Source organism: Carcharodon carcharias, chromosome 20, assembly GCF_017639515.1.
Source record: "Carcharodon carcharias isolate sCarCar2 chromosome 20, sCarCar2.pri, whole genome shotgun sequence".
NCBI classification, from domain to species: Eukaryota; Metazoa; Chordata; class Chondrichthyes; order Lamniformes; family Lamnidae; genus Carcharodon; species Carcharodon carcharias.
Window position 1 is genome coordinate 86,419,853 of NC_054486.1, and position 25,366 is coordinate 86,445,218.

The following is a 25,366-nucleotide window of genomic DNA, read 5'->3' on the forward strand; positions in this document are numbered from 1 at the left end:
AATTTAATGGATACTTTTAATTCATTTAATGGATTTTGCAACTAGAGAACAGTCATAAAAACTGTTCACCTGCAGAACAATAGCGTCTAGTTGGTTAATAGACAGAATTGTCTATTTAAGCTGATTGCATGTCAACCTTAGAGATGGTAAGTATAACCATTTGGGCTTTTTCTGTGAATGTGATTTCTTAAATGTTGTTTTGGTGTTCCAAAGTTTTGCAAGAGTACAAGCAAAATTTATTCAGAATAAAGCAGAATAGATTCAGGTTGATTTTTAATGCTTTCTCCTCCTCTTAATTTATTACAGGAGGACTACAATCAACTAAGACCTTTCTCCTATCCTAACACTGATGTGTTTTTGATCTGCTTCTCTGTGGTAAATCCGGCATCTTACCACAATGTGAAGGAGGAATGGGTACCGGAACTGAAAGCATGTATGCCACATGTGCCTTATGTATTGATTGGAACTCAGGTATGATACCACATCACAACTGAACAGGAATGGATGTTACTCTCATTCTAAGCTACCTTCTTTTCAAAACCATTAGCTTTCCATTAAAACCCTGTTTCTCTCTGAGTGATATTTTCCATTAAGGGAGATAGTCAGAAAATTGAAAGTGAAAGCGAACTGATATAGTGCAAATGTAATATGGTCACATTTGTAGCAGTACTTGAAGGCAGATTATTAAAGTGTATTTTCATAGGTTGCCATCTGTACCCCACCCTGCACAGGGTATTAAGAGTTATTCTATGGAACTTTGCACTCAGAAGCATGTTGGTAAATAACAGTGAGTGCTCTGGTAAGGTTATTGAACTTAAAAGTTAACATGAAAGTCTAACATTGTCCCATCAAATATATTTTCAGATTGATCTAAGAGATGATCCCAAAACACTGGCCCGATTAATTCATATGAAGGAAAAACCCATTACATATGAACAAGGTGTGAAGTTGGCTAAAGAGGTAATTTTGTTTTGGAGATTTTTGCATCACACTATTATATATTAGGATTCTGAATGCATTAGCAATTAGGCACATTTCATGTGGGACCATTTTTTTTTTACTGCTAAGATTGTTCATAGTAAAGGCAGCAGTTAAAGTGAGTGTTTAGATGATGGAGACTTGCATTGTTAGGAACTGTTTTCCACAACATTGCTAGATGTATTTCAGAAAACTGGCAGAGGTTTCTCTGAAGAGTTACTATTTAAATTCCTCTTTTTTTTTTAAAGTTCTTAAGCCTGAAATTTCTGTAGTTTTGGCTTGTGTGGAGTTATTTTACAATGGAAGAAGCAGACCAGCAAGAAACTGCAGGGAAACTGGTGCCAGTTCTTTATAAAATCATTCAGCACAGAAGGAGGCCATACAGCCTATCTTACCTGTGCCAGTTCTTTGAAAGAGTTACACAATTAGTCCTACTCCCCTGCTGTTTCCCTATAGCCCTGCATTTCATCCAATTTCCTAAATTACTATTGAATTTGCTACCAAAAATCACACAGGAATTTCTTGTTAACAAATCCTATGGTCATTTAGGCTACTAGTTTGACACCAGTAGGTAGCTCACAGGAACACAGTTGCATTGTTATGTTTGCATATGTGTGCAAAACTCTTCTCTTGGCTCATTTCAGAAAGCAAGCAGGAGTTTATCCACTTTCTCAAGCATTTGAAGAAGATTCTGCATTAGGTTCAAATTTTCAGATGTTTTAACAGACCCCTTGAACACTTTATAATCTTGGATTGATGGTTATTCTTCATGTGGTGTCCAACCTAAGTAGAATAAGGCTACTTCTATGAAAGTCTGCAATCGGATTTGGAACTTCATCTTTGTGGCAAATATTTTCTTTCCAAAGAGTTACCTTTTAACCTAAACCAACATTTGTTCTTGAAATTATAAAACCAAGAGGATTAAAACAAAAACTGAAGTGATACTTTTTTTAAAAGCTCCCGATTGTGCAAAGCTAGTCTCAAAACCCACACTTTGACCTTCACTGCCTCATTTGTTTATTCCAGGTGTACTATCAATTTTACTAGTGCCCTCAGCAGAGAAAAATAATATTCAAGAGAAAAATGAAAAAACAAGACAGCAAGAATGGAATCCCATATCAAAGCATGTAACCTGTGTTTGAAAACAATAGACAATTTATCAAAATTATATGATGCAATTGGGAGTGGATGAAAATCCATTTTATTAGTAATATCAATGTTTAATTTAGTTGTTACATTCTTCTTTAGCAAAAAAAGTATTGGCAGTTATTGCTATTGAAAGGTAATTTACTTCAGCATGCATAGAATTATGGGACTTCCAAATTAAAATGTTCATCAAATGTATATCTGTATAAAATTATTTTCATTCCCAGGAAGTTCAAATAGAACATGATCTGTCGTCTACAATATAGCAGTATATATTCAGATAACCTGATGGTGAATGTGGTTGCACAATGAAGCACTGTAACCTGACCAGTTTGGGCATGTCTTGTTTTTTTCTGGCTTGTGTCGTTTGGGAAAACTGAGATTCTTGTTCATTATTTATATTTCAAATGTTACCATATCTGATGATCATCTTTCCATGACTCCTAGTTTGTGCTGTGACATTATAAAGGACCTGCTGTACGACACAAATGTTTGGTTAAAAGCCATAGATAATTTAAACCTTATAACATCTGATTCATTTGGCAACAGGTCTGTTTTGTCTTTTTTTTAATTCATTCATGGGATGTGAATGTCGCTGGCTGGGCCAGCATTTATTGCACATCCCCAATTGTCCTCGAGAAGGCGGTGGTGAGCTGCCTTCTTGAACCACTGCAAGTTTACATGTCGTAGGTACACCCACGGTGTTGTTAATTGATTTTTTTTTTTAATTGTGATTTCTTTTCTCATTCTTTCAGATTGGAGCACAGTGTTACCTGGAATGCTCTGCCCTCACACAAAAAGGCTTGAAGGCAGTGTTTGATGAAGCAATTTTGACAGTTTTCCATCCCAAAAAGAGGAAAAGAGGTTGTACAAAATGTCGTGTGTGTTGTGCAATTATATGATGCAATGCCAGAGAACAAAGGAAGATTGTTACAAGAAAGCAAGTTCCAGTTGACTAATAAGAGTGAAGCTGATTGTAAAAACAGTAAGCTTTTTACTGAAAATATTTGGAAAAGGAAAGCATTTCTTTCCTGGTTCCTTAATATGATGAAGAGATGGAGAACGGGTCCAATAAGGAACCAGCTGCAGTAGTGGACTAACTTAAAACTATCAAACCTCACAAAAGTCATATTAGTTTACTGCTAACTGCCGTTCACTTTTCAAATGGCCAGGTGTGCATCTTTTCTCAAACCTGGCTGCAAAGCACTGAGCCATTGTTAAAAAATATCTGTTGTTATGGCAAGGATGTTACTGGGAAGTCTGAGGAGCAAAAGAGCCAAAGGTGCTAGACAGAACACATTGAAGCACTGCAGCGGAACCCTGTTACTTTTGGCTAAGTTTTTCGTGGCCTTATGCAGCTAATTATAAGCTCAGCTAATGCAATTTAAAGACCTCAGTAGTATTTGTTCATACAGTACTGCCTTCCTGAAGCTGGATGAGCATTAATGCAACTTATAGTAGGCATCTGAACACTTGTAGCTATGTAAGGATTAATGAATAACTTCTTATTGTATAAGCCATTATTTCAGAAGCACAGTGATAACGGCCACATGGTATGATTAGCAAAGTGACATTATAAAATAACACCAGCACTACATTTCGAATCGAAAACATGAGATTTAAAATGGGATCGTGCTATCCTACCTTTCCTAACTCCACAACAACTGAACTGACCAACTTCATTCTCTCAAGGCACAAGACTGTCCAAGCAGCCCAAATACCGTTTTTTTGTTTCCTTACAGCATCTTTGTATTAATGATGCTTTGTGCTCTGGACTGTTAGGACTCGTTTTTTTTTAAAACTTATTGATTAGCCACCCATTGATTGCAGTGTTTTGCTACTCTCCATTTTAGGAATATCTTCCTCTGCTTAAAGTTCAAGTAGCATGTTAAGTGAAAGGTTTATTAAAGTGAGCTTTAAAAGAAAAAGAGCAAGTCTGCTTGGTAATTGGATTGGTAGCATTTTGCACTGAAATATTGATGCATAGCGTCATTAAGTGATGGAATGCTGCCTTAATTCTTTTACTCCAATATGGAAATGCTGAGCAGAGGGCAGGTGCATCCTCGCAGGAGAGAGAGAAAATTTGAAAGGGTTTCTAACAATTCACTCGAGTACAACTTTTAACAGGCAGTTCAGAATGGCATTGACTGAAGCCAGTGATCAAGTCACTGCTTTCCCACTCAATTGCCGTTAACATATAGTACAATTAAGCCAGAAAATAGAACGGAGAGGAAGAAAATGATCTCAGCAATAAATTAATTAATTATTTTCCAGCATTGACTTGCATTTGAACAATTAGCTTGCTTCTGGTCATCTTGCGCTCTCCCTGTACCTGACCTCTACTACTGCGATCCTAAGCAGACCAGTAGATGACGAGAGGACAGTTTGGTGGCAAATTTCTCTCAATATACTCCTCCAAAGGGTAAATGTCCTTTTCACGTTATTCACACCAAATTGTGTTTTTTGGCCTCAAATATTCAATTGAAATTTTATTTTTCTCAAAGCACAATGTTTAGCATATGGATGCAAGCTGCCTTGAATTACATTCTTCGGGCCAAATATAATAAAAAGTTTGTTTTAGTCAAGACCAGTACAAAGGAACAGGGAGAAAATTACATTGATGTAATGATGAATAGTGAGCTACATATCAGTGACACTAGAAAAATCTAATAGGAATATCTTCATTATGTACTTCAGTTCAGTTTTAATTTATGTGCTACTGTAATTCCAAAATAATTCCTCTCAATTGATAAAGCATATTGGCCCAGAATTTGCTGGAGTTTGGCAGCTAGCAGTGTGCCCTGTTAGACTTCTTCCCTTACCCTTCGTCTCAAATGTTTTGCCCTGTAAGGTGTTGAAATTTCAAGCTGATAATGGCAAGGTAAAGGCATGGGTACATGTGGAACCTTGATTAACAATGAGACCTAGACTCTAACTCCTTAACTAGTGAGATTCAAGTTTTGAGAAAGAAACAGGAATGACAGAGCTGAGGGCGGGAGGGGGGGTGGGGTGGGTGGGTGGGGTGGATGTGTGAAATACAGCCAAAGAAGGTACAGAAAGAGAAATGGGAAAGGCAAAATTGGATTAAAAGAGAGAGAGGGAAAAGACAGAAACTAAACGTAAGAAAAAAAAATTTAATATCAGTGGTGCTACTCATCCAGTAACTGGTGGTGATTTACAATTCACAGGGTATCACTTACTCGCCACGAGTTGCTAGATGATTTACACATTTAATGATGGCAAGCGCTACTAAACCTGCCATTATTTTAGTGGCGCATTCTGGGCTGTTAATAAATTGCAGATAAAAATATGGTTATCATGTATAATTTACGTTATGATTTATGTTATACAAATACTTAGTACTTATAAATACCTACAAACGAGAGAGATTTATCACTTGAAATCAGGATTGTGCTGACAACTGTATTATTCTCTGTGTACAGTGCATATGATGCAGTAGTGCTCCAATTAACTTTAAATTTAGTTGTGTAGAATAATCTCAAGCAGTTCCAAGAACTCAAGTTTTTTAAAACAGCAACACTGGCTCAGTCAGTAGATTTCAATATTGGAATCATCCTGGTTTGATTTGCTAGATTAAGACTTTCCAAATATTTTTACTAGCGCTATCAATTCTGCTATTATGCCAATTGGACCTTAATCTGTATTCTTCAATATGTGCATAATGTTTACCAGAAGTTTCCTGAATGTTTGGAAGCATAGTCGTGGCATTTTACAAAGTCATTTTCATGATGCTAGAGTAGTGTTTTGTTTATTAAGAAGATCCTGTGCATTTTTTTTGTTCTATTCTAAATTACATTGATTTGTGACTTTTTGTTTGATACAATTTCTTCATTACATCAGCTCACATCACCCAAACCAGATAGTTGCATCAATGGTGACGGAAGTAAATAGGTATATCCAGAATGATTTGTTACACTACTGTCAGTCACCTCTGGTCTTGTTAATTTTATTATTAGTAAGAGCTTGCTAGGGAAAGCTAATGTTTCATTTGCATTTCTTACACTTGCAAGTGGCCCCTATTAACTAGCTAACAAAGAGATGTACGTCAAATCCTTTCAAGAGCACTATATTCCGGAGTTAGTTTTCTTAGTTGTCACAGTAGGTGATGTGAATTTGGGAACACTATAGTGTAGGTTTGCTTTCCTTCATGAGTAGGTAGCCAAACAACCAAAAATCTCCCGGAACTAATGCACGTGAAAAGTTTTATTATTTCTTTCAGCGTTTATTTCTTGCAATTAAAATATAAATATAAGCTAAACAAGGTCTGTAAACCTATTTTGAAAGCTGTGGAAGCATACAGTGTCTCCAACTCAGATTTCAAAGACACTGTTTAGCTCAAAAAATGAAGAAAGTCGAGAGGAATATTTGAGTAAGCTAAAACCACCGGGAGCATGGTTAATAGATCACGAAAGATTGAGGGAGGAGGATGGAATTAGAAAATAGTTCAAATAAGCACTACATTTTAACTCTTTTCTAGAAGGAGTAACCACAAAACGCCACATGGAAACATATATTTGAAACAGTATCAGTGTGAAGACAATCTAAATATGAACAGAGCTACTTTTCTAAACGCAGATACACACAAAAACTGTAAATTGACTATGAACTCGGGATTTTTAAACTGAACAATGCATTATGTTTGAAGACTGAGATATATGATACACCTCAACCCTCCATGAACTCCATCTCATAAGGTAATGCTCTAACTGTTCATCTTGGAATCCATGATTAACATATGGTTTTGTTGCTGGGCTATACTGTTGCATTTCAGCGCTATGCCAATCTCAGTCAAACAAACAGGAAACTTTTGGTTTCAATTAAACTGGTTTAGATATATCTTTATGCAATGGGGGTTCTGATCTAACCAACCTATTATATTTCTACAGATCTAATCATTTGAGTATTTCTTACTTTTAGTTGTCTCAGTTCAGCAAATTTTGTTTCTCAAGAGACAATCCAGACATAACCTTTTTTAACTATTGCATTCATATTCATACCAATATCCTGGACGTTGCACCTTGGAGTAGGAATCCAACTTTTATTTCATGCGTGGAAGGACCATCAGCATTTGTAAGTGACAAGGTTTTTTTTTCTGCCAACTGAAATAAAAGCCAGGATTGCAATCTTGAGCTTGCATTCTTTTTATTGTACAAAGCACAATATATCATCCTCTTTTCTCATCTGTTCTATTAAGGCCAATAGGCAAGTCCAGTAATATCTAGTTGAATAAAGCAATCCGTACTTATTGCTTTGCAAAGTTCACACATAAGTAATCATTTAGAGCAACAGTAAAAAAAACTTCATTTGCTTAGAACGTAACAATGACACTTTATTGTGTTTTCTTAAATGCATTGACAAAATATGCATTGTAATTAATTCTCTGGAACTATTGGACAGTTAATTTTAAATGATGAATTAATGGACTGAACTGGGGGTGGAGTGGGGGGGTGGTGGTGCGGAAAAGCAAATCCCAAAATAAGCTAGGCCACCTTTTTAACATTCTAATCAATACAAAGCAATGAGCACCCTATTTCAAGTTAAGGGTAATAAATTAGTAGTAGATAAAGGGTAATTGAATGAAACTCTGATCTTGTGTACTTTGTCTTTACTTGCTTTACCTTGTATGCAGAGCCATTGGCAATCTTTCACTTTAAAGATACTCAGCAGTTGATACTGGCAGGGAGAATTCCCTTGGGCCGTTGGTGTTCTGCAAATACATCAAGAGATTGAGTGAGACATGTATTTAAACATGCTTGGAAGCATTGTACTGTAATTTATTTTCTAATATACTCTACATTTTGCAGTTGTTTGTTTAAATTTCTTTGACTAAAAAAGATAAATCTTATTCAAGACCTTGGAATGAGTACTGAACATTGGTTTTGGAAATAAAATCAAAATAAAATGTTGCAATTTAAGCTTAATTCTCATGTAAAGAAACATGCACTTGCCCCTCAAGAAAACTAGTCAATTAAACTTGTCAGCAGTTGTGTATGATTGCTTTTACTTGAATACAATAAGGTATATAGCCCTTAGAAATAGAAATGAAAGTTCAGTCTTTAAATGGTTTTAGGTGAAGGGGGTTTTGGTAGTTTTAAACCTGAAGTGGACACAAGTTTACAACATTAAGTGAAAATGGAAGTGCCCGAGTGATATCTTTGAAAATTGATGGACTCATCAATTTTCCCAGCGGCCAACTGAAGCTATTAGGATGTGGCACTGTGCTCAGTCCCAAACTCAGCTTCTTCCCTCACCTTTCCTCCAGGACCAAAACTGCTTTTATCCACCTCAGCAAGATTAACCCCTCCACCCTATCTTCATGCTTTCACTATCTGCAAATCCCTCTCTAGCTGGATGTACCACCTCAACCCTCCATGAACTCCATCTCCTCCAAAATGCTGTAACCTGCGCCCGCCCCTGCACTTAAGTCCCATGACTATGGCAAGGTCATCCTTCCTAAGCATGCTGCGTACTGGTGGGTCAGCTTCAAAATATTCATCCGTGTTTTCAAATCTCTCAATGACCTTTTTATCCTCCTGTTCTTTATATCCATGCATGCTCCCTTTACTCCTCCTACATTAAACTTCTTACTCTTCCCTGTCCACCATGGACAACTGTACAAGCATTATGCTGCTGCCCTTTTGGGAATCTCAACTCTGCATCTTTTGCCTTTATGCCCCCACCTTCTCAAAAACCTCCTCTCTCTTCCATTCTGCAGCAATGCATTTGGCTTTCCAATGCAACAACTCCATCCCATTCCCCTCACCCTTTCATGTTGTGCGCATACCAAACTAATTTCTTCCTTATTATGAAGTACCCTGAGGTGTCTTCCTGCACATGAACAATGCTATATAATGTCAAGTTATAATAAGAGCATCTTTATGAAATGAGCACAGCATCATTCTCAATTCAAAAGAAGCCCAACTGCATGGCTTATATTTTAAATGGTAGTTTTATTGAACAATGTATAACAATCAGCTGTTTAATTGGAATGGAGTAGACAAATTAAGACAATAAGGATGAAACAAACTGACATTATAGTTCTTCACTGTGGGAGATTAGTACAGGAATGGAAACGCTTGGCCTAAATAGCCAAGTGGTTATGGTACTGGGTTTGTAACCCCAAGATCAAGAGTTCAAATCTCACAATGGCAAACTATGAAACAATGTAACTTCATCTGAAACAGATGGAAACAGGTTTGTACTCAAAAGAGTTACAGGAATGGAAAAATAAAAGAATCCTCATATCTGCTAAATGTAATCAGGACTCCTGAGAATTGCTGACAGCAAGATTCAGTCAGGTCTCCAGTGAAAGTGAATTGACAGCATAAAACTAAAAAGTTGAATTTAATTGCACATAGGCTTCTTTTGAAGGGAGGAGATTTGGGAGTTTTCAACCAGTGTAACAAGGATATTCTTGTAATCCAGGAGTTTTCAGGGCTAGGGGCATATTTTTGATATGAGCTGTTCTGGAACTTGTAAATTTTCATATTTTTTGGGCTCAACGGCAATAAATACTGCACATTGGATCAACTTATTATCAAGCTATAACATAAAATTATAATATATTATAACCATTCATCAATAAATGACAACTGGACAGACACTTTCCTTCCAACAAGCACCAGCTGCTCAATCACCAGAATTTTGTTGTTAATCTGCCAGGCAAGTTCCAGATTGCCATTTTGAAATCAAAATATGATTTGAAACCAAATTAAAACAGGATGCATGATATAAATGGAAAACAACTAGTGGTCCCTTTTGAGCTTATTTGTGAAACAGATGGGACATAAAAACAAACTTACAATACATTATATTACAATAGTGTCTACACTTCAAAAGTAGTTCATTGTAAAGAGTTGTGACATGTCCTGTGATCATGAAAGATGCAATGTAAATGCAAGTCTTTTCTTTCTATTATGAAATTAAGAATACACATCTGTGGTCCAGATACAATTACTCAAGTAATAAGCCTAACAGCGTGTTGCATGTTGTCATTGTTGTGATGTCCAGTCCATTTGCTTTGTGAATGTTCTCAGTGGGATCTCTACTTGTTTTCTATTTACATGATTGTTCCTGAATTAATTTGCTTTCACATTTTATTTTGTATATAAAATTGCAATCAAAGACTTGCAGGCAAATTAACAAGGAACTCCTGATGATAGACTAGTGCTTTCTGAAAGGAAATTGTTATCTACCTAGCTGACATTTATCGATGAATGGTTGTGGTGGAAAGTTATTGGAAACTAATGGCATGCTACGCAAACAGGTCTTTCATTCATTAGCTGTGTATTGTAATGGAGAACCTGGGAAAGACTTTACTGAGCGTGCATTGAACTTCAGTTTCTCAAAGGTATTTAGATGTCATTTTAAAATGGTCTCAGTAGCATGACACAATACCACATCAAAATGGTATTGATAGAAATTAGATCCATTTTAAAAGTAGTGACTGTACAGCCTGAAAGAACTTTTCATTGTTCGTGCAACAAATTCACTTGCTGCTGGTTAAGAAACTGGAATCTTTCTTATAACAAACACATTGGGCTGGCTGCTCTTCCGTCTTCCAGTACTTCTACAATTGCAGGCCTGTGGTGTTTTCTGAAGGGTTTCTCACCTTTAACTGTCTTCCAGTTACCAGTTTAATTATTTGGTCAGGGAAATGCTGTACTTTTTTCATATGACTTATGCAATTTCTTTGAACGTAGCAGTATTTTTGTGTCAATTGGATAGAATTGCATTGCACTCTGCCTTACGATTGCCCCTTTTTTATGAGCTCTAAGAACAGTAATCTTCTGCAGGTAAAATAATCCATAGGGTTGTCAGACACCGTAAAGAACTAATTTGATTCTGCTCAAGATGCATATATAATTTCACTCAGGATAAAAAATAGGAGCATACACAGTATAATAATTTATCTGAAAATGCATTATAGAAGCTGAATGCTGTGTTGCAAAGCACACAGTATTTTGGTAAGTTAATGTTTTGAAAAATCTTATGCCAGTTTATTGGCAGGCATTAAAATTGCCCGGGTGTCATTGCATGGTTTGTCATCAGCCCCAAGTTAAAATTGAGTTATAGTTAATCAAAAAGAATTTCAGGAGGGATTTTAACTGCTGGGATCCTTTTTCTAGGAGATCTCTATCAATCATGTAGCTAGAAAATAAATTAACTCTAGCACTCTTAACCTGGTGCTATTGGCTTTAACTGTATTTTGGAGTTACCCACCTCTGATGTCAGTGTTCCTTCCAAGCATGTATTACCAATTATGTTGTTTGTAAAGATATAAAAGTACCAAAATGCACAGAACCAAACAAGCAGATCATAATTCTTTGTACTTCTTTTTAAAAAGGATCTTGATGGTGAAATGCCCGCTTTAAGAATCAGAATGAACAATGAATCAAATGTTGCATATGTAATTTATGTCTTTGACTCTTGGGAAGGTAATTGCTAATTATATAAGGTTGGACCAATTAACTTTAACTAACAGCTTATGGAGTTTAATATTGGCATAATACAGCATCCTACACATTCAATTTGTTTCAGTTTTACTCTACAGAGGATTGCTGCTTGAATAACAAAATATTAGAGCATTAGTTACAGATTTGAAATGCATTTCTGAAACATACTTTGGGTATAGTAAGTATTCTACTTATAAAGTTTAGCTTTACATCAATACTTCTCACATGGGAATGGAACTGTGTTTTGAGTTTCAAATAGAATATTAAATTGCAAAGACAACTAGCTGACATATATTTACAAGTATTAATGATAAATAACAACCAATTGGTACATTTGCGATCCTTTTTTCATCTATCTTATTAAATAACAGATCCCCACAGCATCCTTGCATACTTCCCAGCGAATTTCAAAGCATTTTTAGCAAAAGCAATTATAATATTAAATAACTTTTGAGAAATTGATCTGGTAAAAGAGTGTATTTGAATTTTGAACATTTCAAAACATCACCGTAAAATAATTACTTTCGAAATTAAGTTTGTCAGGGTAATCAAGAAGCAGGCACACTTTAAAATAGAATCGAGTAACTTTATTTCGCAATGTAAATGAATGAACTGTAATTGCAAGATCACCACAATATCAATTGTGTATGTTTTACTATGTTAAAACAATTCAAAACTCTGTCATTAATAAACTTTCATTTACATCTTTCAAACTATTAAATGGGAATGTACCACTGACCTGACATCTAATGAAATCAAATGTTTCAACTACTGCACTGTATAATGCTAAGACCTAAATCATGTGAGCATTATTTTAATGTCTATATATAATTTTTAATCACAACCCAGAAGATGATGCACTTGAAATAAAAATTGAGTCATGTAGTTAATGTTTTTTTTTTCACTTTGCACAAACTGGTGACCATGAAATCCTGTATGGCATAAGTGTTGGAAAATAACTCCAGTTTTACTGGGTAGAATTCTGTGATAGGAGTCTCTAGTGTATCTAATATCTTTGCTAACAGTATCCAAGTACATTATCTTTTTAGTGCCTTAATATTGTTTCCATGTATTAGGTAAATTCAGGTATTAATGTTTCAGAAGCAGCAATAACTTGAACCCAATAGAAATGCAAATTTCACAATTTAACCTTATTAAAATATGAAAGGCAACTTGTAATTGGCATTTGTATACTTTATTCCATATTTGCTTTTGATTTCTATGCAACAGATTTAAGTACTCACTGTATTATGGCAATTGCTTTGTACTTTTAATTTTGTATAATTCAGTTTATTGTTCATAGTTTTTTTTTGATGAAAGTAAAAGCTTATTCAACATATTTGACTGGCTATCTTTTGTTCTCTAACTGCATTTAATGCTTTGGAAAATCTGCAGATGTGTTCTTTTGATTCCTCTGCAGATTTTGTTGTAAGCTGAACTTTCACCCATTTGTGCTTGCACGGAATGGATAGGAAATTATTTATTTCAAAACCTGCTACTAGGGCGATATTCATTCTTTATCCTTGGACATGCAGGCAGACTACTTTAGCAGTACGAGTATCAAAGTGGCACTAACAACATACTGCAAGCTTCTTCCTAGTTCAGCTCACATTTTAAAGACCCTGACAAGGATGACCTAGGATCTATACTTAAATGAAAGATGGCATTTTAATGGGCAAGATTTTACACATTGGTGAGCGGGGGTCAGAGCCCACTCGCCGACACGTAAAATGATGTGTGGTGACATCGGGGGAACTCCAGACGTCACTGCGCCCCATTTAAATTTTCAGGAAGGCGGGGGCACAGCGAAATCAGCTGCGCGCCTGCCGACCTGTCAATGGCCAATTGAGGGCATTGAAAGAGGCAAATTATGTAATTAAAAGACTTGCCCGCTCAACCTTAAGGTTGGTGGGCAGGCCAGGAGCCCGGCGCAAATTAGAAAAAGCATGAAACCTCATCCACGGGCAGAATGAGGTTTCATGTAGATTGTAAAAAATTTTAATAAAGCTTTTGCGAAAATTATGGACATGTCCCAACTCACATGAGGGGACATGTTAGGGAAATTTTATTTTTCTATTTTTAGGTTTGTGACATTTACAGCCAATCTCCCTGAGGCTGCACGTAGCCTCAGGGAGATGAGTACGCTCTTTCATGCACATGCATGAAAGAGCACACTCTCGATTTTGGGATATCCCCCCACCCACACAGGGAGTGCCTAGCGCTTCTGTGCAGATGTCACGCTGGGCGAGCCTTAATTGGCGCTGCGCCGCCGATCGGGGGCACCAATCAGAAGCGTGCTTGTGTGCGCCCACCCTTCAACTTCTTCCCAACAAGGGTAAATTCAGCCCAATGATATGACTAGTTCTATCTCCATTATGGGGGAGTCCAAGAGGTAGGGGCATCAAGACAAAGCACTAATATGAGTATATCATCAAACGTTATAGCCAAGCCATGATAAACCTAGTCAAATTCTAAACTTAACAACAGTTTTCTTTCTGTTCTTAACATGTTAACGATTTTTTGGTTTACAAGCTAAATAATTAAAACTTTCCAAGGTTTGCATTTATAAAGTACGATAAATTATAAATAAATCAGATTGGTGTTCATTTTTAAAGAAAGCATGCAGCTAATCCCTACAGACCAGAAGCCTTTTGTTCAGTTCCTGTTAGTTGCACTCAACTGATAGATGGTAGAGGTGCTACATTCACCTCTAAGATTCAGCTACAGTTCCTGTTGCTGTGTTCCATGAAATCTACATAATCATTGGGCAAGGAACAGGATCAAATGCAACTGTAAACCTTACTCTTTGTCAACTTAATAGCCTCCCAACACTCACTACCTATATTTGGAGAATGATCCTTTTGAGGTATCAGAGGACTCACAGCAGAAACAATACACATTGACAAAATAGTTAGAATGTAACCATATTAGTCAAGACATAGGCTTATACTATCAAGGAAGTGATTTGTTAAAACATTTTTAAGGGGGCACATGAGCTGCCACTTTGCATTGTTTCCAGCAATGCAAAAGAGGATATTAACAAACAGAATCAGTTCCTGATCTGACTGCAGAATGCAGTGATGGGAGGCCAATAAGGGAGGTTGTCTCCCAACTCTCAGGTTTGAAACTGCATAAAGTGTAACTGCAGTGCAATGTGAGACTGGATTTAAATAGTGGTCAGTCTGTTATCATCATTGTGGGTCTTAGATGAAATTGTCCTTGGTCAGGATTGATAGAGACTGCTGGAGGCAAGGCTGTTGGTAAACTTTACCTTTTATTGAACATTCTACTAAATATATAGAGAACAAGGCTTAACTTGAGGCTTCACATAGAACTATCTCTCAGCATACTCTTGTCATGTGATCACTGATGGTGTAGACTGTCAATTTACATATTTAACATTAATTCTTTACAATTCCCCCCAAGTCTCTGACTCTAGTAAATACATTACTTACATTATCCTGCATCTTCCCCCAAGTCTCTGCCTTCATCCCTTGTTCAGAGATTAATGTTGTGGAGGTTTCACCAATCTCCCTGACCTTGTTCTCAGTTGTCTTGATAGTTGTATGGGATTCAAGCTATCCATGCTTTCTGTCAATTTCTGTAATGTAGTATGTGAATCATCAGAGATTGCTGACTCTCTGTTCAGGTCATCTTCCTAATCACCTGGGTAGTTAGTCCATCCCATTGGATATTTTAAATTCATTCACTAGGCCAGCACTTATTGCGCATCCTAATTGCCCTTCTGAAGGTGGTGGTGAGCTGCCTTCTTGAACACCTGCAGTCCAAGTGGTGTAGGTACACCCACAGAGCTGTTAGGAAGAGAGTTCTAGGATTTTGACCCTGTGACAGTGAAGGAGTGGTGATATAATTCCAAGTCAGGATGGTGAGTGCCTTGGAGGGGATCTTCTAGATGGTGGTGTTCCCATGTATCTGCTGCCCTTGTCCTTCTAGATGGTAGCGGTCGTGGGTTTGGAAGTTGCTGCCGAAGGAGCCTTGGTGAAATCCTGCAGTGCATCTTGTCGATGGTGCACACTGCTGCCACTGTGTCTCGGTGGTGGAGGGAGTGAATGTTAGTGGATGGGGTTCCAATTAAGCAAATTGCTTTGTCCTGGATGGTGTCAAGCTTCTTGACTGTTGTTGAAGCTGCACTCATCTGGGCAAGTGGAGAGTATTCCATCACAATCCTAGCTTGTGCCTTTTAGATGGTGGACAGACTTTGGGGAGTCAGGAGGTGAGTTACTCGCCGCAGGATTCCTAGCCTCTGACCTGCTCTTGTAGCCACAGTATTTATATTTAGATATAAATGCGCTTCTGTTTCTTCTCACTATTCCATTTGCAGCCCATATACGGAAAGATCGCGGATGCAGTGTTTTTCGAAATTTTGGCCTTCTCGTTTCTGGTCATGAATCCAGACATTCACCTGGCTGGACTCCTGGTAAATCTTGCACTTTTTATGGTGTTGATTAAAGCTTCTGGCTTGATTTGTACCATACTTCTCCCTTAGATTGTCTCTATCTGTTGCTTTGAGACAAGCTTAAGCGTGTGCGGGAGAACAGGAAGTTGAGTCCATACTCATCTTCCCAAAAGATGTTCTGACTGATCAAGACCATTCTGGAGTGGTCTGGAAAGGTAGCTCAAAAGTGCCAAGTTGGTATCACCATTTTTCTTCAATGATGCCTTCATCATCCTTATTTCTCTTTTGGCCCCTCCATTAGCTTGTGGGTAGCTGGGTGAACTCATCGTAGACAAATCCATGGTCCTCTGTTAACTTTTGCAAGCTGTGGCCTGTTGTCTGAAGGAACTACATCTGGAATACCATGTGTGGTTAAAAAAAATAATTTCAATAATTTAATGACTGCTTCTGAGGAGGTTGTTCCATGAAGCCATTTAACCTCAATCTATCTGGATTAATGGTCAACAACTATGAAGAATATCTCCCTCTTGAGCTTGAAAAGATCCATTCCGTGGCCTGGACGGAATTGAGGACACAATCAGTGGTTCCCTTTACGTCTGGCAATGGATTGTACAGGTGATGCAGTTCAAAATCACTTCCTGTCATGATTTTAAGATCTCTAGCTACCGAACAGAATTTCAGGCTCTAACATGACACTTTGTAATGCCCAGGTGTCCCTGGTGTATTCTCTGAAGAATCTTGAGTTTGAGAACTCTAGGTATGACCGGTCTCTCATCATAAATCAGCAAGTCATCCACGACACTGAGAGGTCATCGTTGCTCAAAAGTGAAAGCAAAATACGGCGGATGCTGGAAATCTGAAATAAAAAAGCTCTTAAGAGTCATACGGACTTGAAACATTAACTTTGTTTCTCTCTCCACAGATGCGCTGCCAAACCTGCTGAGTTTTTTCCAGCATTTTCTGTTTCATTGTTGCTCGAAGTGTTTCAGGATGAGATTATTTGGAACATATTCTGGCCATCCATTTATGTATCTTCCTGAATTTTAGCACATTCTTCACCTGCATTTTGCGCTTTTCAAATTTCCTCTCATCTCTTGTTGCTGGTAGAAATTTTGTAGTCAATGAGGGACAGGACTCTACTTCTTCATTTATGTCCTCTTGTTCAGGCTTTCCAACAGGAATGTGTGACAATGGGTCTGCTGTTTTTGTTTTATTCATTCACGGGATGTGGGTTTCGCTGGCTGGGCCAACATTTATTGCCCATCTCTAGTTGCCCTTGAGAAGATGATGGTGAACTGCCTTCTTGAGCTGCTGCAGTCCATGTGGTATAGGTACACCCACAGCGCTGTTAGAAATGGAGTTTCAGGATTTTGACCCAGTGACAGTGAAGGAATGGCGGTAATATTTCCAAGTCAGTTGTTTTTCTTTTTCAACTATGTCCATTCCTTGCTTGATGGATGCTTCCCTTCCTTGTAATGAACTTGTATTTCCTTCACCTGCAGTTCATAGGAAACGTTCTACCAGGTTTTCACATGATTTTATTAAGTTCTGGTACTCCTGACTTATTTCAGTCTTCTCCAGATGTCTGAATAATTTTGTAAATTCTGTCCTGAATTCAGTTGTTTTTTTCTTGGCTAACAATTCATCTACTTTATAGATGAGTTGTAGGTCTGTGTGAGATTTTCTGCTTACCAGTGAGCACTCTTGTTTTTTGCTCACATACAAAGTTTCTGTGATTTCTCTTCCGTTGTGCTGAAGTTTAGCAGTCAACTGCCCTTTGACCTTCAGCTGAATGTCTCCTGGACTGTGGAGTCGTATGGTCGATGGCTGGAGGAAATCTTGCTTTAGCCACTGTTCTCTATCTGAAAGAGTTGAAACTCCTGCTCCAGTGTCTAATTTGAAGTTTGTTTCATGCCTGTTTATCATAATGTCTATACTCCAATAGCTCCCATTTGATCTGTAATTTCTTCCAAGAATGGCACCTCATTGTCTTCTTCATCTTTGATTTCTTGAATTCTATATGTTTTTATTGGTTTCTCCTTTGATTTCTGTAGTTATGAGCTTTTTCTGAGTTATACCAATTTAAAATGCTCTCTCCCCCTACAGGAATGGCACTCTGCATTTTTGGCAGGGCATTATTCTCACCAGTGCAGCTTTTTCCCACCACAGTGAGAGCACTGAGTAATGGTGGCCACCGCACCCTCTTCATTCTTTCCCTGTTTTTGAGTAGTTGTGCTGCTACTTCTGTGCCCTACAAACTGCACGGTCAGCCATTTTTCTCCATGAGATCTCTCTGTCGGCTCAATTAGATGCCCAATTTTGCTTTCTCTCATTTGCCGCCTTGTTAACTACATAGCATTTGCTAGCAGAAAATCTGACAGTCTCTTCTAAGACTCCTACAACAATGTAATCCTGAATTAATTCATCTTTTATGGCTCCATCTTCGCAGTTTTCAGCTAATCAATATAAATTGTTAATGAAGGCATCTCCACTCTCTCCCAGTCTTTGGGTACATCTATTGAATGTTGTCCTTTCTATGATGATGTTCCTTCTAAGGCTGAAACTTGTCAAAGGCTCTTATAACCTCTTCATATGTCGCTGTCTCTTCATTTATGCCCTGTTTGACCATTACCTCATCTGCAATACCACCTATGGTGTGGAGAAGAATACTAACCTGTTTCTTGCTAGTCTTCTCTGCTAGTCCCATTGTCATTCTGTACCTGGTAAACCCACAACCTCTGTTCTGTGACTTATCGGCTTGATCTGGGCCTTATAAGTGTCCAAAGCACTCTGGTAAAGGTAAGATTTTCTCCATGGCTTTTCATCACTCTAGCCTAACTTTGAGTTCTGCTGGCATTTTTCCTGTGCTGTACTTGCCCCGCAGTCATTTCTCTTGCTGCTTTTTCCAGTTGCTGTGCTCTTGGTGCTTTTTCCATCATGTTTTCCACTGTCACAATCTATCATCGTTGTGGGTCTTAGATGAGGTTGTCCTTGGTCTGAAGAAGGGTCAAATGGACTCGAAATGTTAACTCTGTTTCTCCCCCCACAGATGCTGTCAGACCTGCTGAGTTTTTCCAGCATTTTCTATTTTTATTTCAGATTCCCAGCATCCGCCATATTTTGTTTTTATTTTGTCCTTGGTCAGGATTGATAGAGACTGCTGGAGGCAAAGCTGTTGGTAAACTTTACCTTTCATTGAATATTCTACTAACTATGTACAGTATAAGGCTTAGCACAAGGTTTCACATTGAATGACCTCTCAGTATGCTCTGTTGTCATGTGCTATTACATCACTGATGATGTAGGCTATTCTATTTACAAATTTAACATTAACCCTTTATACTACAGTCAGAATCATATTAACTTAAAATTGTGTGTGTGTGTGTGTGTGTGTGTGTGTGTGTGTGTAAGCAAACATGCATGAATAAGAGTTCTTTTTGGTCTGTTTCACATTCCATAGTATATAACACTATATAATGCCAGATGCAAATGGTACTGTGCATCCACCAGTCACTGACTGGTAGTGCACTGTAACTGCAGTGTCAAGGTACGCGAAACCGTAAACTAGAACACTTTTTCTCTTGGTATGATAAGGGAAACTCTTCTGAACATCGGAGGCATTTTATTTTTACCTATTTACTCCATTCTCCTATGAAAGTATTTGTTTCTCAAAGACTTCTCACTGCGTCACAGCTGCATTTGGAAACTTGCATTGCGTAGTGTCTCACTTTTGCTGGTTCTAGCCCACAAGTTACCAGGTCTTTGAATTAAATTTCAGAACTTGCCATGATGGGATTTGAACTCTGGACTCTGGGTTTTCTAGTCCAGATCCAAAACTACTACAACTCCACTTCAGCAATACAGGTAAACATTGTACCATTTATGCTTTATGAATGTACCATCTTGAGGAAAGGGACAGTACTAGTTTGATGGTACAATTGATTTCATGAAGGTTTCATTCCCCTGCTGTCACTCCCTGATGGTCAAAATGTAAGTTTTAAACATTAGGAAAGCATCAAACTACAAAACTTAACCACGCCAGCTTAAGATTTTTTTAATGATGTTAAGAATGTGGAAAGATGTCATTAAAAAACTAAAACAAAAATCATTTTTCTTAAATTGATAATATGCCACTTTCAGACCCATTGCCCATAATTCTCCTTATTATGCATGACAATGTCCTGATTGTAATTTCCTGAGAGGAGGGGGGCTGTGGAGAGTAAGCAGCAGGGGGTAGTGGGCAGTGGTTCTGTGGGGACAGCGAATACTGTTCTCCCTGGCTCCACTTTTTTAATGGTGACTGCTTACAGACCTCAATGAATTTCAAGTCAGCAAGAAGCTGAGCACTTCTTCTGTTGTCTTTGCCTCTGGGCCCATTTCTTTGGCCAGGAGTCTTCCCCCACCCCACACAATGAGTCATTTTACCCATACATTTCTTCCTTATTAGTCAATCAAGTGTGCTATGGAAAAGAAAAAAACATTGGAATGGGCTAAACCAATTTAATTAGCTTCGCACCTATTACTTTAATGAAAACTGACAAGGTATTTAAATCGATACTGGCAAATGTGTAAACTTCTAAAGTTAACAGTCTTGCTTAGTTGCCAGTTTGTTGCAAGACACAACAACTGTTTTTGTTTAATATTTTTTCAGATTGCGTTTGAATGTCCATTGTCAACTGAATCATGACTCATCAAAACATGAACTATTTATTTAAAAGAGTATCATTGGTACATTCTAAATCGCAATGTAATATCAGGGAATCAATTATTTAACAAATGTCAACATCCTGGGGGTTATCTTTGACCAGAAACTGAACAGGACCAGACTCCTAAACACTGTGGCTACAAGACCAGGTCAGATCTGGGTATTCGTGAGAGAGTAACTCACCTCCTAAACCCCCAAAGCCTATCCAACAGTACAAGGCAAAAGCCAGGATTGTGATGGAATACTCGTCACTAGGCTGGATGAATGCAGCTCTAACATCACTCAAAAATCTTGACACCATCCAGAGCAAAGCAGCCCGCTTCATTGGCACCCCGTCCACCACCTTAAACATTCCCTCTGCCCACTACCGATGCACAATGGCAGCAGTGTGTAACATTTACAAGATGCGCTACAGCAACTCACCAAGGTTCCTTCAACAGCACCTTTCAAACCCATGACCTGTATCACCTAGAAGGACAAGGATAGCAGATGCATAGGAACACCACCACCTGCAAGTTCCCCTCCAAGCCACGCACATGATTTGGAAATATATTGCCATTCCTTCATTGTCGCTTGGTCAAAATCCTGGAACTCCCTTCCTAATAGCCCTGTGGTGTACCTATACCACATGGACTGCAATGGTTCAAGAAGGTGGCTCACCACCATCTTCTCAAGGGCAAATAGGGATGGACAATAAATGCTGGCCTAGCCAACGATGCCGACATCCTGTGAAAGAATAAAAAATTATCCCCAAGTTCTCTACTCCTGAATGCCCTTTAGAATTGTACCCCTTTTTTTATATTGGCTCTCCTCCTTCTTCTTACCAAAATGCATTACTTCTCAAGTTATTGTATTAAATTTCACCTGACACATGTCCACCCATTCCCCTAGCCTGTCTAAGTCCACTTGAACTCTACCACTATCCTTCTCACAGTTCACAATACTTCCCAGTTTTGTGTCATCTGCAATTTTTTAAATTGTTCCCCGCAACTGAAGTCTAGATTGTTAATATTGATCAAGATAAATTGTGTTTATATAGCACACTTCATGGCCTCAAGACATCCCAAGGCACTTTGACATGGTGATGAAATAATTTTGAAGTTGTTATAATGTGTATGACTGCGTACCTGGCATTACTCAATTCTGAAAAGAACTGCTACTTGCTAATATGCTCTCAACAAAAACAGCTTACCGTAGATGTTGGCATATAAGTCGATCCCTGTTTTTGGAGTGGTTTTTCGAGGCTTCAAAGGTTAACTATACGCCAAGTATGAAAGTGAAGCGTTGGTATGGGTGTGGGTGGTCACCGCCTTGAAATGTCATTGGCTTCTGATACAAAGAGTCAGCGTGCTTGAAACTCCCAAGTGCCTTTGCAACACAGGTCTACATCACCTGCTTGATCCCTTGTGCCTGGTTGTAAAGTGCCGATATGTAAAACATACATTTGAAGGTTAAAACATTGAGGCTGCCTACTGATGTACTTCAGCATGTCACGGCTGAAGAGGGGGATCGACTTATGTGTCCAATTTATAAAAAAACATGATTTTTGGAGCCGGATAAAATGGGAGTGTCTTATACACTGTGTTATCTTATTTGCCTTGATCTACGGTATATTTATGCAGTACCTTTAACATAATAATACATCCCAAGCTGCTTCACAGGAGCATTTTAAAACAAAATATGACACCAAGCCCTATAAGAGGATATTAGATCAGATGACCAAAACCTTGTTCAAAAAGTTAATTATTAAGGAGTGTTTTAAAAGCGTGTGTGATTATAGAGGCGGAGAGGTGTAGAGAGGGAATTCCATAGCTTGGGGCCTCAGCAGCTGAAGGCACAGCCACCAATGGCGGAGCAGTTAAAATCAGGGATGCTCATGTGGCTAGAATTAAATAAGCACAGCTATTTTGGAGGTTAGTGGGGCTGGAGGAGATTACAAATATAGGGAGGGGGCGAGTCCATGGAGGGATTTGGAAATGGGGGTGAGAATTTTGAAATCAAGATGCTGCTTGACAGGGAACCAATGTACAATAGGTGAACAGGACTTTGTGTGAGTTAAGACACAGACAGCAGAGTTTTGGATGACCTCAAGTTTGCTGAGGGTCGAATGTGTAGACCAACCAAGAGTTTGTTGGAATAGTCAAGCTTAGAGGTAATAAAGGCGGGAATGAGGGGTTTGGCAGCAGATGAGCTGTGCCAGGGAAAGTCAGCTAATGTTAAAGAGGTGGAAATAGGCAGTCTTAGAGATGGCACGAATATGTAGTCAGAAACTCATTTTGGGGTCAAATATGACACGAAACTTACATATAGACTGGTTTAACCTCAGACTGTTGCCAGGAAGAAGGATGAAGTTGGCGATTAGAGGACAGAGTTTGGAGCAGGAACAGAAAACAATGACTTCAGTCATCCCAATATTTAATTGAAGGAAATTTCTGCTCATCTATTATTGGATATCAGCTAAGCAGCCTGATGATTTAGCAACAGTGGAGAGGTGGTGGTGAGGTAGAGCTGGATGTCATCAGTATATATGTAAATGCTAACACTGCTTTCAGACAATATGGCCGAGGGGCATAATGGAAATAGGAGAGGGCCAGGGATAGATCATTGGGGGTCACCAGAGATAGTGATACATGAGCAAGAAGAGAAGCCATTGCAAGTGATACTTTGGATATAATTATGAGGATAAGAATGGAACCAGGTGGGACTACTATTATTATGCTATTTTGGAATATGTGAGCGCTTGCGTGTTAAGTCATGACAACAAATTGCAATGAAAACTGTTTTCAGTCAGTGATTTGTAACCATCCAATAAGCACTGCTTTATTATTCTAAATCAATATCTATTGTTGATTTTTCACACATCCTTAAAAGGGCACGTCACTATAATGGATACCGCTAAACTTTTTTTTTCACTCTAAACTCACACGCTCACAAGACCATTACACATTCACTGACACCTCACTCACTGCCAGCTCAAGGGACATCACCACTCACTCTCTCACTCACAACCTCCCATCTCCATCTGGCCTTATCTTCTCTGGAGAATGCCTCCTCATCCTTCACCCTCTTGCAACAGATCAATATGTGCCCCCTCTCTCTCGGATACCCCCCTTCCCCAGTAATGCCCTCGCTCTGCAGTCTCTTCCATTGCCTGAAGCCACTTCTCCCCCTTCCCCAAGCAAGCCATAGCCCAACAGCCATTGAAAAGCCACCCCAGCCTTATGGTTGGTCTCATAATTATAGACCTGCCCATGAGCCCCCCTAAAAGTGATGTGGTGCTGCCTGTGAAGCCTGGCACTGATTGCGCTACTGAACCAAGGTAGGCAAACAAGCCTCAAAGTCCTGAGTGAAGTGCAGCTCGCCAGGTACATGTCGCTTATGTTCAGTTGTGAAACATGTCGGCAAGCTGATGTTCTCAGATGATCCAGTGTGGGAGGACAATTCCGATGAGCTGGGCTTATAATGATATGCAGTTGTAGTACAATAAAGTTCTCAATGTGCAGCGGCAGGAAACAGGGGCTGCCTTTGATAGGTGGAGCAGATGATTGCAAACTGGTTTCACAATGTCATGAAACCGATTTTTGGCCTTCCCACCATACTGTCCACTCATGCGGCCATGACTCTCAGAACCAGCGGGCACGGAAAATTCCGTTGGGTGATAGTGTTCATAGATGGTAGAAGGTTACATCATGGTTACATCCAAATGAAATTGCACTTTTGCATTTAAAACTCAACAGTTATCTAGATGTGAAAGAAGTGGGTGATATTACAGCAACCATAAATTTTGTCATGCTGTAATCATACAGCTGAGATCAGGAACTGAGCATGTGAGGAAATATGGACAACAAGAAACATTTTTTTAATCACAGCAACACAGTAGGTTGAAGCATCAGAGTTAGGTTTTCTGTAGTAAATTAGATCTGAATTCTTTCAATATTCAGAATTGGAATTAGAACAAAATAAAATGAAGAACTCTGGAGCAGCAATCCTCTCGCTGTAGTAGTTTTCAAAACACAAGTGTTCAACATTTACCCGCTTTAATAAGAATTGTTAACATAACTTGTCACTGCCTCCTTAAGGGAAAGGATGACGCTCCTCATCATTTGCCATGCCTTTGTACTCTTTGCTGCTCTGTGCAAGTATATTGAAACTTAGTAATCTCATTGTGAAATGCAGATAGTAAATGGTACTATTAAGAATGAGCAGCTGATTCCAGAAAAACTCTTTATTTAGTAGATTGTTGGTGCAACTGTTGCAAGATCCAATGCACCACAGGATCTAACTCCCTCTTGAATAACTCTCAATAGTTTTTCCTGCACTATCCTATCCAAAAGAGCATTCGGCCAACTATTAGTCACTTTTTGGGTGAAGAAGTACTTCCTGACGTCAGCCCTGAACTTGCATTTTACCACTTAGTTGCCTTCTCCTTAATGGTTTAGATTGAAATAGTGCTACAGATTAACCTTGTCTATTCCACTTAGTATCTTTGGGACCTATTATTTGCTTTCATTCAAGATTAACCATTAAATGTTTTTGTAATCTTTCATCATAGCTCAATTCCGGTGATCAGCCATCTCTGAACTGCTTTCAGTACAAAGTGTTTCTCTTCTGCCTCAGTGACCAGTGCAAGTTGCAACCTGACCA

The 25,366-nt window shown here is 38.6% G+C and overlaps 1 protein-coding gene and 1 long non-coding RNA gene across 3 annotated transcripts in view; both read left to right on the forward strand.

Annotated features, from left to right (window-relative positions):
* The window catches only part of LOC121292579 (rho-related GTP-binding protein RhoJ-like), a 41,509-nt gene extending 36,399 nt beyond the window's left edge, over nt 1-5,110 (forward strand). Inside the window, exons 3-5 of one of the 2 annotated variants that reach the window (XM_041214729.1) lie at nt 307-471; nt 865-960; nt 2,880-5,110. In XM_041214729.1, coding sequence (XP_041070663.1) covers nt 307-471; nt 865-960; nt 2,880-3,026 — 408 coding nt within the window. In that variant the 3' untranslated portion in view covers nt 3,027-5,110. Of the gene's footprint in view, nt 1-306; nt 472-864; nt 961-2,004; nt 2,128-2,879 lie in introns of those variants that run through there. The other variant, XM_041214730.1, reaches the window with a different exon arrangement.
* Nucleotides 5,111-5,175: 65 nt separating this feature from the next.
* Nucleotides 5,176-12,939, forward strand: LOC121292596. The gene is made up of 2 exons (XR_005946295.1): nt 5,176-6,839; nt 11,492-12,939. It is a non-coding gene; the product is annotated as an uncharacterized LOC121292596 (long non-coding RNA).
* Nucleotides 12,940-25,366: the final 12,427 nt, after the last annotated feature.